At 39.7% G+C, this 18,090-nt stretch overlaps 1 protein-coding gene across 1 annotated transcript in view; it reads right to left on the bottom strand.

Moving 5' to 3' along the window:
• Positions 1 to 17,731, bottom strand: part of LOC114667145 (zinc finger protein 883-like) — a 51,163-nt gene extending 33,432 nt beyond the window's left edge. The window contains exons 1-2 of the mRNA XM_028822330.2: positions 17,570 to 17,731; positions 9,164 to 9,623 (exon numbers count right to left, since the gene is read on the bottom strand). Of these exons, the coding sequence (XP_028678163.2) occupies positions 9,164 to 9,488 (325 nt within the window). The 5' untranslated portion in view covers positions 9,489 to 9,623; positions 17,570 to 17,731. The remainder of the gene's footprint in view (positions 1 to 9,163; positions 9,624 to 17,569) is intronic.
• Between the last annotated feature and the right edge of the window lie 359 nt (positions 17,732 to 18,090).

Here is an 18,090-nt window from a genome sequence, read left to right as displayed (position 1 = left end):
GGCATGACCAGCCGGCACACTCTTTCACATCTCTGTTGGCCTCTCTTCTTTCCTGTAAATATGCTGGAAAAATAGGTCAAAAACAAACCTGCAAAATACTGGATATGCCTAACCCAAAGACTTAAAACTTGGTGTTGCTGTTTAATCAGAACATAAGTTTAATATGTCACTGTGTTCTGTGTAAATATTTTAAATCTGCTTTTTTTTTTCTTCTCACATGTACAGCTAACACAAGGCCAGATTTAGCACACAGGGGCTCATCATTTAGAACTGCTAGACTAGCATTAGAAGACAAAACGGGGACAACTGTGAAAATGGGTATTGTACCTTTTCTGTGTGTCAGAGTCAGCATGATATTGGATATTCTTTTCCTTGTTTGGAATGGCATGATTTACCCAAGAGGAGGCCTGCACATGAAAAAACCGTATAAAGCCTTGGAACATTGCCCGGCACACCTTTGAAGCCGATTGACAGATAGGAGATACCTTCGTCCCATCTGGAAAATCCTTCCAATGCAGCAACGAAAATGGCAGACTCTACACATCGGGCCCCCACTACCTGAAAGGTCTTGTTATGGCTTCCTTGTCTGTTATGCCACGTAAACCATCATTAAAGAAAGCCAAGTTATTTCTCCTATGTGACTTCTTAGCACCGTATTGCCTTTTTATATTATATCTATATAGTTTCCAGTTATGTAACATGCCGTAATTACAAAAGAACTTATTCCAACAAGGGAGATAGTGCCCCCTGCTGGATACATGCTGTAAAAAGGTGCAAACAGCATAGTTCCGGTTTTGTTCATTTTTTTTTTCCCCCCCAACACACTTGAATTTTCTTGAGAACAGGTCATTCAGCCCTGAAGAGGGATTGATAACTCATCCTGGACGGGATGCCCCCGAGATGGAAAGATGGGGGAAGGCAGCTCTTCCAGGACACTGCCTCCCCCAAAATGTCAGGTGGCAGCTCCCCTGGAGTGTAACGGTGCCCTGGATTCCCACAGGGCATCCTGGGACTTGGGAGTGCAGTTTCTCAGCCCTGTTGGGTACCGTGGGGGCTGCCAGGAGGAACTGTGAGAGGACCAGAGGGAGGTGTGCAGGAGAGAATATTCGATAGTATTATTGTGTAATTCAATTGCCCGTTTATTGTGGCTGGGGTGCTTTGGATGCACTGCTTAAAAGAAGAATTCAAATAGTGCTTTGAACCTGTGTCTGCATCTGTTTGTTGGGTTTAAAGGGGAAACAGCGACCCCTGGAGTCCTTACACTCTGTTCATCTAAGTTCTCCAAAAATAACAACATCACTCCGAGTGCTGAAGGTGCCTTAAGGCTCCCTTTCTATTACAATATTAGTTTGCTTGTTTCATGCAAAACTATGGTTCTCTGTGCAATGGAAAAATTTACCTTAAGTTTCTATCGGTCTCTCCAAGTTCTTTAAAAGTACATTAATGTGAAAGCCAGATCCACTGTACTAATTATTTTCATAAATTTAAAAAGTTCAAATATATCACTTCTTAATCTCTGCTTACCTCAGGTGAAGCCTCATTAAGTAGAAATATAATGTTCTTTGGCTTGTACTCCAGACATCTGGGAGCTTTATAACTGAACATTCATTTAGCCTTTTTGATTGCTTTTTTCACTGTCTTGTGCACTATGACTCCTGAGTCCTTCTCATGAAGAGTACTTTCAAATTTCAGACTTCCTATTGTGCATTCCTTTTTACTTCCTATGTGTTGTATGTTACATTTACTGACATTAAATTTCCTCTGCCACAAATCTGCCTAAGCCTGTATGCTAAGTTCCCCTGTACAACGTATCTGATTCTACATCATCTGCAGTTCCACCTACTTTTGTATTGTCAAAAAACAACCAGCTTATTATACATTTTTTTGTATTGTGATGGATGGCAGGGATACAAAAAAGGTAATCCTGACTGGGATGGATGGTGTGTTTTTTCCTGGTGGAGAGGCCACCATAGATGGATAGCATTGAGGGACTGACATCCTTGCCAGGGATGGTTGCTCTTCCATTTTACTGGCTTCTCAACCAGAAAATGGAAGGACAGAGGGAGACTACCAACTGGGGCCATATATTACCCAGTACACTGGGAGGATGCATCCCTATGGTGTAGCACCCATTGTGCTACATGGGAATTGCACTTCTTGTGAGCCCAGCTGTTGGGGTATTTGAGCTCCTAGCAGGAGCTGCTGGGGGGAGGCTACCCCATCACCTTGAGATTCTGTCTGACCCAGAAGTACTTCCTGGTTAGAACACTGGCATGCTGGAAGTACTTACCGGGTTTGGTTAGAAAGGAGAGAGAGAGAAGAAGAAGAAGCAGAAAGCAGAGGAAACAGGATTGTCTGTGTGCCTGAATTAAAGACGAAAAGCTTACTAGAAGTATTTTTTTTAGACAAAATCTTTTGAATCCAAGCCTTGTGTGGAGTGCAATGGTGTCTGGGGATTGGGAAGTCTGAGGTGCCCCCTTGTGGTTAATATTTATGTGCATACATAACCAGTGAAACACTCCCAGTTTTCCACATTTTTATTACCATATATACTCACATTTAAGTGCGGATAAGTCAGGGCTTGATTTTACCATATAAGTTCCAGTATTTTATAATGTCGGTCATATAAGTTGAATGCGGAAAACTCACGCATTGGTCCAAGAGATTACGATATGCTAGCGCCCATCTGATAGAGTAACCACGGAGGACACAGCATTTTTTTTTTTTTCCCTATTTATTGTGCCTACGTAACCACACGGTAATACCCAAACTATTGCAAAGCGATGTTTGCACTGATTTGTGTATTTTTGTATCTCACACCCTCATACACCTTTATCATAAGAGCATCCCTTATCTACGATGGAGTGTTCTATCAGAAGAAAATATGAAACTGGTTTTAAATCAAAAGTCAATGTGGTGACAGAAATTGCTAACTACGCCGCTACAACAAAATTCAATGCGTCTGAGAAACTGATGCGAGATTGGAGGAGGCAAGAAGATGTAAAAAAAATTAAGTGTCGTATTTTTGAAGAGGCGTATAAGTCAGGCTCTGATTTTATGATCGATTTTTCAGGTTTCAAGACCCAACTTATATGTGAGTACATACAGTAAACTTAATGTGGTGAGAGGTTAAGCAAAATGACCCCTTTTATTGGCTAACTAGAAAGATTACAATATGCAAGGTAATTCAAGTTCAATGAATAACCTGAATTGATACAAAGACAAGCATTAAACTTTTTTTTTTTTTTTTTTTTAATTAAAAAAAAAAACAAGTTTAGGTTACCAAAAACTGAAAAACAATGACATTTCTAAGATTAATTAAAATTGCCTTTTTAGAAAGCAAGTAGTGGGTTAACAACTTACTGCTTTGATGCAGCAATGGAAGTTAATGAAGCCTTGAAAGTTGATGCGACCAACTCCTCCAGGTGTCCCGGCTTTGGTCGATTACTCACAAGCCCTCTATGTGTATAAACGCAACTTGGGAACAAACTGTGTGGCTACACCATCTCAAGAATTATTTGGACAATATTGCTATCATAATGGCAAGAAAAAAAGCCACTTAACAAAATGAAGATAAACCAACCATTAAGTCTTTAACAGTGTGGGGTCAATAGCTCAAAATGTGTCTAACTAAAATTACACTTAACAGTTTTTGTATTATATGCTCTTCTAAAACACAGTCAGCTGTATTATACAGAAAGTGGTCCGCCTCCACCGAGATGACTGCATTACGTGGTGAAGAGAAAAACGATCAAACTTGGTTCTCACATTTACAGAAGATGCTGAAAGTGTGCGTCAGTACATCTCTGTGCCCGTTTCAGCCTGCTCATGTACACTCACTGCAACATCACAGGATCAATTAGAGGCGGGCCACCCTGTATTATGGTCATTTGATGTTAATGGCTCAAACATACCTACTCTCCAATTTATATACGGATTAGTATTAATTACTAAAATAGAGGCAATTTTCACCTTTTGTTAGCGTTTTAACATACAGTGTTTAAAAAAACAAAAAAAAAACACATTTCTGTCTAATTAAAAAACACTTTTTTGGGTTTGAGTGCTATGAAAAAATAGAGAAAAAAGTGTAGTATTTGTTATTCCATAAAATTGGAGAACTGGTGGGCGGCACGGTGGCGCAGTGGGTAGCACTGCTGCCTCGCAGTTGGGTGATCTGGGGACCTGGGTTCACTTCCCGGGTCCCCCCTGCGTGGAGTTTGCATGTTCTCCCCGTGTCTGTGTGGGTTTCCTCCGGGTGCTCCGGTTTCCTCCCACAGTCCAAAGACATGCAGGTTAGGTGGATTGGCGATTCTAAATTGGCCCTAGTGTGTGCTTGGTGTGTGGGTGTGTTTGTGTGTGTCCTGCGGTGGGTTGGCACCCTGCCCGGGATTGGTTCCTGCCTTGTGCCCTGTGTTGGCTGGGATTGGCTCCAGCAGACCCCCCGTGACCCTGTGTTCGGATTCAGCGGGTTGGAAAATGGATGGATGGATGGATGGATGGAGAACTGGTCAAAGTTGTAACCATTTTACACCAAGATATTACAGATAAACTTCAAACTGCTAGCCTAGAGCAAAAATAAAACTCTAGCGTCTATTTCAGTTTGTTTTCAGGTGAGCTAGACACATTTAAATGTAAGTTCATCTCTCCAAGTTTCCCCAGCGTTTTTTTTTCCTATAACTTTATCCAGTGAATGCTCCAATCAGAATTAGTCAATTGGTTAAACTAAAGGACTTGTTTAAATAATGTAATTTAAATGATTGTTTGATGCTTTGAATCAGTTTACAGCGATCATGTTATTGTTTTACAGATGATTATTTTTAGCCTTTATAAAGTTTATGAAAGGAAAATTAAGGCTAAAAATATGAATTGTGGCAAGGTTTACTTTAGGTTTATCATTTAAATCAGTGCTTTCTAAACTTGGTCCTGGGGACCCACTGTGGCTGCAGGTTTTTGTTCCAACCAGCTTCTGTTTTTAATTGGACTCTGGGTTAGTTAAGTGAATGGTTAATTTTCCAAGTTCTGTGTTTTGAAAACTAAGTTTGGTAAAAAAAAATTTAAACCTCGCTTCGCTCGCCAACCCCCGGGCCTGCACTACGCGGTAGCCAACTCACAGTTCTGTTGCTTGCGTATGGGGAAGCGGATGTAAAATTTAAACAGATTTTTATTTTCATGGGAATTGTTACATATGCATAATTGAACTATTTTACATTACAGCAAGTAATTAACCACAGTAAAAAAAAAATAGTAAAATGTACTAAATTGAAAGAAAATTATATTTCATGTCGCGTTATACGATTTTGTTCTGTTTGGCTTTGAAATTAACAGGCAAATACTTTTTAAACTTACACTTTTACTGTAAAACTTCAGTAAAAACAATATTTGGAATTAACTTTTCATCAATATCGCATTGAATTTTGATTCTGTGATTGGACACATTGTGACAATACAAAATACAACTGCCCGTGAGTGAATATCATTTCTTGCTCTCTAATAAATAAACTAACTTTTTGGAATGTTTGTCCCTGTGACTTGTTAAATTGTAATAGCAAAAGCTATTCTAATGGGAATCTGTTAACATTTTAATACGAATGGCATATCAAGAACTCCTTAGGTGTCTAATGTTATCCCCTGAAGATGTACTACATTACCTTTCTTGTCACCTGATAAAATTCTACATGTCTTTGCCATGTAACCAATCACCAATTTTTGCATTAATTCGTTTGACTTCATTGTTTCTCTGTGCCAGGATTGCCTGTGTACTCATTTTTTCTGTTGATAACCCTTCGGGATTAAATTCTTCAATACATCTTGTAAGAGCCTTTTTCCTAGTTCTATAAAATTTACGAATATTTATTAGATGACAATGCATAATCTATGGGAGGTTCCTATAATCCCCGTAAATAGAATTGTATTGGTATATTCTTGCCATTTTTAACAGCTTTGAGTAAACATTATTCTTCAGTTAGTGACAGCCTTACCATGTGTAAGGTGTAGAGGCATACGGTTTTTAACCATGACCGTGCTTGTGCACGTGACCATACTTGATGGCCTATGGGCTCTTTGACTGTGTGAAGTAACACACAAAGAAAACTTGTTTATTTAAGTACCATACCGTACACTTAAGGTGTACAGAAGAAATTAAGAACCTTTAAGTATAGAAATAGCTTTTCTTGAAAAACTTCACCTAAGTTTATAGAAGATACGTTTTTCCTTTTTTTTGCCTTTTATTCTAGGTGTGTAACGATTTTCTCTTTTATTCTTGTGTGGATTATTTGCTTTTAACTTTCACTAAATACTTTTAAAACAAACTTTTGGACTGTGAGAATTCTTTCGACACGCGTTTTACCCGTGCTTGACAACACCTTATATTTCAGCAGCTACACATCTTTTATTGGGAACTTAAAGTGAGGAAAATGTAAACATTTCTAAGAGCTGAGAGTGCAGGAACTGTGTCTGACAAAAGCATTCACACAAATGAGAGGTGAGATGACTGTGGGCGTGGTTAAAAATGGTTAGGAGGAGGGCGGGACCTCTTGGCAATAGTCTGATCACACACACACACAAGTGATCACACACTTTACATCTCTGCCGCTTGCGTACTGTATGTGGATTTCACTTTCACCAAACAACAAATCTTTTCTTTCTCGCGGATACGCCTCATCATTGAGGAAAAAAAAAAACACTACTTTTCCCTGATGGCAACATGAATTAGACAATCTACAAGTCTCCAACCTAAAGTTTAAATCCAAAAAATATATTCAATCTCTTTTCGCTGTTCCGTTATTTCACTGAGAAATAATTTGTTTGTTTGTGCTAATGCGATCTTTACTATCATTTTCTTGAGACTTACGAATTTTCCTACTTCCATTATCTCTAATCTGCTCTGCATGTGTATCACGCCAATGTTTTTGAATTCTTTACGACATTCTACTTTCTCATCTACTCTTTGTCTTTTATTTTGGGCCCCGGGCATGTTTAAATCTCTTGGCACAAAGTCTCGTCTCGTGGAACTTAAAAGTGTCTCTCTGAAAAAGTCACGTCTCATCCCAGGATTTTTTTTTTTTTATATAATAAAGAGATATTTTCATCTTGATTTTCAATCTGCATTTCCTTGTGTTCTAATTGTTTAATTAATCCATTATTTACTAATCAGTAGGTCTGACCCTAAAGTAGTTGCAGCCTTTGATTATTCAGTGTTGTGTGCCTGGGTGGTCTGCTCTGCTCATTGTTTTAATTGTCATTATTAAGATACAATGAAGGGCGCAACCTGCTCAGAGAAAGGGCAAAATATAATGAAAGCAAAAAAAGCGAGTTAAGCATTTAAATCTATAATAAAAGCAGAAATATTTCTAAATGTCTTATAAATTTAAAACTCATGCTGCTGTGCTTTTCTGAATGTAGAATAAGACAAAAAAATTCCAGTTAATTAAACAAGCTCAGTGTTATCAGGTGTTGTCACCGATTTGAAATCTGACTGGAACAAAAACCTGCAACCAGAGTGGGTCCCCAGGACCGAGTTTGGGAAGCACCGATTTAAAGGATACAGAATACACGTGAATGAACAAGAAATTTGGAAGCTTGAAAGCAACAAAGAAAAATTAAGAGCAGCAAGTGCAGTAGGATTCAAATCAATGAAACCAATTATTATTGACAAGCTGAAGGAGAGTGTCCACAGCAGGACTTGCCATCTTTAAAAATCTGGAAGGAGCCATTCAACCACGGCTGGTGGCTTACTGAGGAATTTGGACAATGCAACCTTATATTAGGAAAGACATCACAAATAACGAATTATGGCTTGGGAATTTAAATGAACAATGCACCCAAAAATCTGTTTTGTACCGTGTGATCATAAGTTTCACTTAGCAGTCAAGAAAATGGATTAAAAATTACCATTTAAATTAGCTATTTCTTGGACAGTGTTCATTTTTTAACATTTTGATCACTGCTTAAAATGACAAAGTATTGACCCACCACATGACTACCATTATGAAATAATTATCTAAACTCTTAATTTTGTAGACCTGATTTCATTTAAATAAAATATATTTTATAAGCAACACAGTTAAGATGATGTTCGCTGCCTGTCGCTGAAACAGTGTTGACATCATTCTTGTTCCTGCCTTGCCTTGCCTATGCACAAGTTTAACACCACTGCATCAATAAAATGACACTTGGCCAAAGTCACTCCATCTCCAGCTGTGAGGTTTGCAGTTTTTGTTCAAATTGTGAAAAAGCAATAAAATACAACACCTGTGCTGCTACAACAATTAAGGCAAACAACTTCTTTTACCTATCTTACATATAAACGTCTAAGTGTGGAAGTGTGTCCCTCTGTCTTGCCCAGAAGTACGAGGCTACAGCATGAATCTCAAAGAAAGTGACTCTGTCACCAAAGTGAAACTGCAGAGAAAAGAGAAACTCGCTTAGCTGCAAATACACAAGCGAGGCGAGCACATCAGCAAAACGAAACTTCCGAGGACAGAAAAACTTGCTTAGCTGCTGACAGACAACAGAGGCGAGCATGCTGGCAAAACAAAGCTGCCGAGAAAAGAGAACCTCACTTAGCCACTAATGCACAACCGATGCGATTGATTGATTGAAGTGCCAGAGTCCATGGTCTCTAGGAGCCTGGGCTTTTTACAGCATGGGATTACACAACTAGTACTTCTACAATCTTAGAATAGTTAATGTAACTAACAACACAATTACGTTAAATGTGCTTAACAGGGAAAAAATATGTTGCAAAACTTTACTTAAATCTGACAGAACACATTTCAAAGCCAAGTTCACCAGACTGGATGAGCGGCAGCATTTCATGGATCCCAAAACCTTCTCTTGTCTTATTATGTAACATCTCACAGTCAACATTTCAATATGCCACTCTGGTTTGACAACAAACAAATTCAGGTATTAAGGTTGTAAAACTGCTGTGGCCTCTGCCAGTTGTTTATTGTAATGTGAATGCGATTTGAAAGGAGTAAACAGCAGGGAAGTCTGCCGGGGTAAGTGACTTGTGGAAATTAAACACTGCAGTCACCTGATCAAAACAAGCCAGCGTTTCTAAGTTCAGTGACAATGGAAAGCAGCAGCCATCAGGAGTAACACAACAGCCTGAAGCCTTTTTGTGTCGATTTATTTATTTATTTATTTTTGCATCACTCACCTCCTCCAGAATAACCAGAACCTGCTATGTTTGCAGACTTCCTCACGCCACATTCTGAAGACTTGGACATCAGGTTGGCAGAATGACACTGCAGAAAGCAGAGTTCACTCGGCATGAAGTGTAAGTCAGGGGTCTCTTCTTTGTAACAAAAAGACTGCGAGACAGGTTCTGATTTACAATCTTTTTCCATTAAACTACTTACAATTTCATTTGTGTGCAAGTCTGTGTAGCCAAAATCTGCATCAGATTCTTCTTTAATCCTTACAGCCACCCCTCCACTATCCTCCTCTGTTATGCTCACACTTCTTTTCTTCATGGTGGGCATCACATGGAGGCCACTGTAAAGCGTGGGATTCTTTTCTTACTTATCATTACAGATTTCTTCATGTTTAAAGGGATCCTGGCCGACCTGCTCCATCTTATGCAAACGTTACCGTATAGGGCAGTGTCCTTTTCATGTCTGTGGAAAAAGCAAAAAGAGCTTCAAATTATGCTGCACTGAACAAATCAACTCCTTCAATCATTCCTCAAAGCTTGTTGCCCACCACCCTAGAGTCCATCAACCTACTCTTCCACGGGAATTCTTATGATACCACAAATAGTTTTACACACGTTTCTTCACTTGTCAATACACCATTTAAAGCAGGGGTCGCCAACTCCGGTCCTGGGGGACCACCATGGCTGCAGGTTTCATTCTAACCCTTTTCTTAATTAGTGACCTGTTTTGGCTCCTAATTCACTTCTTTTGAATTCATTTTAATTGATTTGCTCTTGAAGACTCAGATCCAAAAATTGTTTCTTTTTCCTTAATTAGCAGCCAAACAATGCGATACAAAATGAGCCAAAACAAAACTGGTGTCCATCGTACAATATCTGAAAATAAAGAATGATGAAGGTCTCAGGAATGTCGATCGGCTCAGGTCCCCAAAACATTTTAACAGTCCTCTTAGAAAAGAGAAAATCAACAATTTCATAAATGTCTGCTAATGCACCACAAGAGCAGCAACAAGCCATGGAATTAAAGAATGGGTTTAATTAACGACAAGAATCGACACCTCATTAAGCAGCTGGTTGGAGTGAAATTGGTGCGAGTTTGAGGCCCTGACTTACAGTATTTGGTCTTCTGTTGGCTCACTCACTTCACATTTCATTTCTGTTTGGGTGCCGTTTAAGGAAAGAAATGAAGCAACTCAGAGGAATGATGAAGAAATTCAGGGGAACAAATCTTAACACTAGAATTACCAGAGCCTATGAAAAAACTCGTAGATCCGGCCCACCTTAAATCGCTTCTTAAATCCGTTCACACCTCTCCACCAGCATCCTTTGTCCTCTAAATGTACTGATAAAAGACAAGCTGCCAGCAACCGGCTATTCCATCTCCCCACCGACTCAGAACGTGAGTGAACTTTTCCCAGCTCATGCCTTGATTGATTATCTGGGAGTGAAGTGAAGTTTTACAGTGGAAATAATAGATCTTTATTTGGAACACACACATTTCATGCGTGTTCCGTTTCTAAAGTAATCTGTGTAAACACATTGTTAAAACAGAAACTTTTTCATAATTTTAGTAATAAATGTTACAAAATGTAGTAGGCATAAACTATAGAATGTGTAAAGCCTGAGTTCCAAAGATCAAATAAACACTTTCACAAAAGTTTCAAGGTTAATACAGCAGCTTCCGTGGCGTAGCATGCTAAGATTTGCTTCTTAGAACACAGCAGCTTTCCCTTGCCTCACAGACCTGAGTTCGATTCCCCACTTGGGGATGAAATGTTACTTGTTTTTTTCTTTTTAACCTCAAACGGACATAAAATTTATAAATTGGTATGCACTGTCAGTTAATGAGATCGTTATATTTTCATGTGGGATGCTCCTTTTAAAATATTTTTTTAATAATTGAGACTGCAATTAACAGGAACAACTGTCCTTATAACTGTTATTTTTAAGATCCATAACACACAGACAGACAGAGCACTGCGTAACAGAGAGACAGACAGGCAGAGATATATAAATAAACAGGGAAGGCACATGTACTGAAAAAAAAAAAAAAAGATCAACATGTGCGTTGTTCCTGCAGCACTGAATAAGCTCACGCGCTCTAACATCACCCCTCCACCGATCTGACTCTCTGACACTTATTAAAAAAAGCCTCAGAATGAAAACCTGCAGCCACGGTGGTCCTCCAGGACCAGACTTGGCGACCCCTGATTTAAAGCATAACCTTTATTTATTTGTACTCCCCACAGTGTGGCTGTCAAATATCCCAACATTTTATTAGTCAGTTCTTGGTGGCACGGTTTGGACTGTGCACTGTGAGAAACACTTTAAAACTCCCAGTAATTTATGTAAAAATTTATGACTCAGAGTCCTCACAATCATATTTAACATTTTTGTTTTAATAAACATTACTTAGGTTTAATTTCATCGGTCACAGATCGCTCCAAATCTGAGTTTATCCATCCATCCATTATCCAACCCGTTATATCCTAACACAGGGTCACAGGGGTCTACTGGAGCCAATCCCAGCCAACACAGGGCACAAGGCAGGAACCAATCCCGGGCAGGGTGCCAACCCACCGCAGAATCTGAGTTTACCCTGATTCTATTGTAGGATTTTATAGACTCAAGTATCTGGTAATCCACCAAAGTTGCAGTATATATTATAGTACTGTTATTACATCCATTCACTCTATCTATATCTATGTGTTATTGTCTGTCTACCCCTTACACTCGTCAAGTTTGTTATTGGATTGGTCTACTCCCGCACCCTAATAATAACACACACATACACAGATATACACATTGTCACAGGAGGCTGGGGAACAGACCCAGCCGGGATGCCTGGAAGGACCGGGAGGTGGCTTATACGTCCCCCGGGCCACGAGGGGGCAACCGCCCTGGATCTTGAGGAGACCACAGGAAAGAAGCCAGGAGGCTCAAGCCCATTGGGGCCCGTGGCCACCACCAGGGGGCACCCTGAGCCTCATGGAGCCCGGGAAACAGGCACTTCCACCACACCTGGGAAAGTGGAGGAAGATCCTTCCAGGGACACCCAGAGTGCTTCCGGGTGCAAAAGCAGCACTTCTGCCACACCAGGAAGTGATGCCGGAAGAGTGTCATCAGGCACCTGGAGCACATCCGAGTGGGAATAAAAGGGGCTTCCTCCCTACAATCAGGGAGCTAGAGTCGGGAGTGGGAGCAGGACGAAGCTCCCGTGAAGAGAGGAAAGGCGGCCCACGGACAGGGAGAGAAAGGCCCATGTACAGGGTGGTTAGTGTTGGGAGCACTGTGTGCTGTGCGGGACTGTGTTTGATAAATAAAACGGGTGCTTTTTTATAAAGAAGTGGTATTTGTCTGGTGGTGTTCGGACCTGTGTGTCTCACAACATACACTCAGACACTAACCACAACAGTGCCCCATGAATGACACACACACAGCTGGTCAACCTTTAGCACTTTCAACCACACAACTGCTTTAGGAACAGCACAACCTGTCACTCTCTCAGCACTTCGAGACTTACCTATTATCGGCACCAACAACATCCATCCATCCATTTTCCAACCCGCTGAATCCGAACACAGGGTCACGGGGGCCTGCTGGAGCCAATCCCAGCCAACACAGGGCACAAGGCAGGAAACAATCCTGGGCAGGGTGCCAACCCACCGCAGGACACACACAAACACACCCACACACCAAGCACACACTAGGGCCAATTTAGAATCGTCAATCCACCTAACCAGCATGTCTTTGGACTGTGGGAGGAAACCGGAGCGCCCGGAGGAAACCCACACAGACACGGGGAGAACATGCAAACTCCACGCAGGGAGGACACAGGAATCGAACCCAGGTCCCCAGGTCTCCCAACTGCGAGGCAGCAGCGCTACCCACTGCGCCACCGTGACCAACAACATTGAATGTTTATATATATTTCAGACCTAAATTCTAGGAATATATTTAAACATACAAAGGCTCATCATCTTTGGTTATATGCCATTTATCAATCAAAGATGTCTTACTTTGTGTACTGTTCCCTACTATTGGGTAGAGCTCTGACCCTCAGCCTTAATAAACCTCACAGCACAGAGAGAGAGTGTGGCAAACCTCAGGCTGTTACAGGAGCTCAAAAAAAAAAAAAAAACTTTACTACTGCAATCACTCTGCATATTAAAGACCAAGTATAGAAAGATGAAAACAAGTTAATATTTATTAAATAATAAGTAATAGAAAATAAGATCGGTAGTAAAGTCTGAATATATAGTCTTAGAAAGCTTACTGAAAGGAATTAGAGATGACAAGGATGAATGTCCCAGGGTGGCGCTGATTTAACAATCGATGTTCATGAAAATGCCATTAACTGATGATCGCATGAAAACTGGTCACACGTGTCTTTGTTCTCTCTTCTGAAGACACTCTTCCGTCGTCGCTGTTTCTCTTCTGGCGTTGCTTTCAGATGAGGCATATTTTTTATACAATATTATGCCTGGGGTTTCACAACATACGATTGTTGCATGTACCTAATTGGCCCGACTGTCAATATGATGGATGAATTTTGCTCAAAGTCTTTAATCTATCTTTTCCCAAATAATAAAGTTTTTTGATGTTGCCTGAGGTATCGGCATGTCTTCCTTTCCCAGGCTATAAAACCAATTTAGCAAAATGCTGTGAACAACTGTTATAAAAGTGAGGTATAAAGGAAGAGGATATGCTTTTGATATTATAATGCCTGTACAAGTGTCTTGCATCTGAATTCATCTTGTTGGGATTGAGCAAAATATAATAAAAATAGAGAACAATATATATTATTTTACACACACACACACACACACACACACTTGTTGCCCCCCATGGCTGCACCCACATAGTAGTGAAACAGGACAAACTCAGAAATCAATAGTCACTGGCACTATATCTGACCGTGTTCAGCTTGTGGCCATGACATCTCTGGCAATATAAAACACACATAGCTCTGATCTCTCTCTCAAAAACATCAAATGTCGCTCCTTAATCTGTAGACGATGTCTGCTGAATAAACAGGTTTTGCTAGCTAAGCAGAGGCAAGGTATGCTCCAAAACATGGAGAGCGGTAGAGCAACTTGAACAGAGGCTGGTGCAGGAGTCTCTCTCAGATTCACACACTAAATATGAAATATTCCATTAATGTTGTGTTACCTGGTTTCGCTAGTATATCAGTTGCATTATCTGGCTTCATCTTGGAAATTTCTTAAGACAACGGGCCTCAGTTATAGTGCCGTTGGTTAATCAGGTGTATCTGAAGTACTATGTAACTAAATAAATACTTTTTTGTTTATGATATTTGTAGTTTTTTTTTTTTTTTTTTTTTAAAAAAACAGGGGCCAATATTATCAGTTAATTGAAGTTCCTTACTCTTGAAAAATGCAACATGCAATTGCCAACTGACTGACCTTGGCTTTTGTTGATGGTCATTGCACAACACAATAAGACTGGAAACAGTAAATATTATGACGGGAGACATCATAATAGGAATTTGGGGTATAAATATTTTTCCTACAGCAAGCCAACTAAACTAAATTCAGCTTCAGATGCATTATTTTACTTCATTCATTCATTCCACAACTGCAGTTTTGAGTGTATTGCTAATGGTTTTCAGCAGGTTGAAGGAGGGTACAATATCATATTATTATAAGAGGTTTACAAATTTAAATTGTTTATACAGTTCACTCAAGCATTTAGTTTTCATGCTTTTTATCAGTTTCATGTCCAAGATTACTTTTTAATGTAATTTTATTTTTCAGTTTTATTAATATGGCTTTACCCCAATACCCATTGCATAGGGTTGTCACAATAACAAAATTGCCAACTTTGCTCTGATACTAAGAAAAGAATTGAAATTTAGTATCATTTTCGAATGATATTTTGAGTTACATAATATACAGTATATTATGTAACTCAATAAAGAACTTTATTGCAATTTTGTTTTTTAATTTGTAATTTCTATAATACATTATAGTCATTTAATGCAAATACTTCAAGTAGTGCAATCTTTTTTTAAAAAAATGGGAGTAAAGTTCTGTAAACAATAAAAAAATAAAGTAGTTTACATCCAGTCAAACACACTACGATGAACTGTTACAAATGCCATTAAATGTTAATTGAATAAGAACTGATCTTTTGTAAACACCACAAATAAAAATGTTAAACAAACATTCAAGTAAAAAGAACATTAATGGGGTCTTTGTAAACTATTGTATAGACAGATAGATAGATATGAAAGGAGCTCTATAACAGACAGACAGAGACACTTCATTAATCCCCAATGGGGATTTAAAGACATTGTCTAAATGCAAACTGTAAAACTACAATGCCTTTGTAAATTCAATATTATTTTTTTTGCAATAAACACCAGCATGTCAACGTGCTCTTCTGCGAGGCGTGATTTGGTTGACCTGCAGTTGAGTCCCTGATGTACTAAATACACGCTCTGAAGTACAGCTGGAAGTATAAGACCATCCTAAGGAATCGTGGAACTGTTTATGTAATAGGGCACTGAATGCCTTACATTACATAGCAAATGTAATGAAATCTAATGTTAAAATTGTACATAATAAAATAAAAGACACTAACACTCTATGGCAGCACACTTCACAGTAACGGTTTAAAAATCGAGGGAACTATGGAGACCCAGTGTTAAAGATTGTTGCACCCACATGAACAGCGCAGAATATAACTGGTCCACTGGTAAAAGTAATCGCAGGCCTCTGACTCAATGCATTAAACTTATAACTGGCTACAAAAATGTTTAACCAGAAAAAAAAATCCTTCAAATGCAGCAACTTAGAGGTTTGCACTTATTAATGTTTTCATAATTTAGAAATAAGATACCTCTTGATATTTTTTGTATTGACTTGTGTCTCGGTTCCAACCCATCAGGAGGACGCTAGTTAGGCACGTTAAGGGCAACCATCCACCACAACCCTCACATCCAAACCTGCTCCACAATGTCACTCAGTACCAACAGTGCGTTTGTTGCCAGATACTGATGGGCCCTGAAGTTGTCATATTAACTAACACCTGTGAGTGAGTGGAAAAGGGGCTGTAACTCGAGTAATAGCGAGCCAAAGCATTCATAATGCAGGCTGCAGAATCAATACCATTAAAAATGCTTATTGGAGTACATTTAAAATGTTAAAATCGATCTTCTTATAGAATATGCTACCGTGGCTGTCCGTTTGTCTGTCCAGGATTTTAAATCACCTCTAGCTCGCAAACCGTTTGAACTATTGACCTGAAATTTGGTACACATATACTACATGAAGTCTACTATCCGCTTCCAGGGTGATAATAGATCTCCAAGGTTAGTCCTATTTTTATTTTATTGTACAATAAAATCAACTCTCCGTAGCGGGCAGCAGGGCGGCGCATGCGTACGGGCGCTGTTCTCATTTCTACCACCTTCGCCGTCACTTTCTCTACCTTTTCAGATCTTAAATCATTCTTGAGGCTGATTAAACACTTAAGTGTCAACTTAAGAAAAAAAAAAGATTTAACACGAAAAGATGCCGACGAAAGAAGAAAACAAGCGGGCCACTAGGTTGGAGAAACCAAGAGCTGCTCACGAAGCAGCAAAGCGCATCAACCTCTGAGAAAACGAATGCTAAACGTACAGAGAAAGAGGATGTGTATTCACCGAACGTTATCGTGCATTCCGCCGTTACTGGTACAGCGCATAATTATAACAAAGAGAATCATGCCGTTATGCACGTGGTTTGAATTAAAATTAATCGGTTTTCCGTTTCGTGTATTAAATTAAGAAGCACGAAATCCAATGTCCTTTTTAATGACGCATACAGCCCCAAAAGGTCAATAGCAATATACTTCAACAACAGCTGAGCCCCAATGCCATTATATTTCCCCTGTTGTACTTTTGCTGCATCCAGACCAAGGTACTTGGCTATAAACCCTACATTTATTATTAAAGGTATATTTACCGCTAGTGGTGTTGCACATAACGAAAAATAGCGACTGTATGCCCCGTGCGCTTTAAATCTGAATTGCGAAACGATATCGATCGTGAGCCCACAGTCACAGCTGGGCCGACGAGATAAACAAGGCTTAGCTGGTGACAGCACCTGAGCAAAGCGAGTCTGCTATTAAAATTAATTAAAAGAAAAGTCAAACAAATGGAATTATTATAATAGCAGTCATCGGTACCACAAGTTGGGTTATCAGAAAAAAAACGCAGGGACAAGCAATAATGACTACAAAGAACATGACCGGCCTACCTAAAGTAAAACTGAGGCTATGAATTTAAGACACTAAGACGAAAAACAAACCGCTCCATGACAACACTCGGCGTATCTGGCGATATTTGGCTTTGCTGGTGCTACTGTACCATCTATTTCTCTCGTTTATAATTTAAGTACGTACCTGTCATCGCATTGTACTGCGTCGTCTTTAATTCATTTGAATACTGCTTTTTTATCTTCGGTAATTACGTTTTCCTATCCACAAGAAAAACGCGCGTCGCCGCTTCAGCCCTCACGCCGAAGACACAAGCAGCAACTCTCCGTCTGTGTTTCCGTCGCGCTTAATGACGTCACCGCAGTACAACAAATACATGGAATAGTCCGCTCAGAATCCCACGTGAGCTCACTGAAGCAGGAAAGTGAAATGTGACACCTCGGAGCTCTGAATTGCCCCTGAGCTCATTAACGCAGCAACTGATTACAAACCCTCTACTATTTATACAGACAGACCAGCTCGTTACTCTTCTCTACTGACTGCTAATCGGAATTCTAAGATGTTGCCAAATAACTAACATATTGAATGTATCGTGGACTTCCTGGAAATGTGGATGGTAATATGATCATTTTGCCAACACGTACGATGTTATTTTCAGCGTTTGCTTGCAGTGCGTCTGATAGTTCCACGCGCAGATCTTGTCGATG

This window comes from Erpetoichthys calabaricus, chromosome 1, assembly GCF_900747795.2.
Source record: "Erpetoichthys calabaricus chromosome 1, fErpCal1.3, whole genome shotgun sequence".
In the NCBI taxonomy this organism is placed as follows: domain Eukaryota; kingdom Metazoa; phylum Chordata; class Cladistia; order Polypteriformes; family Polypteridae; genus Erpetoichthys; species Erpetoichthys calabaricus.
Note: the sequence above shows the minus strand (reverse complement) of the source record. Positions and strands in the feature narration are given on the sequence as shown.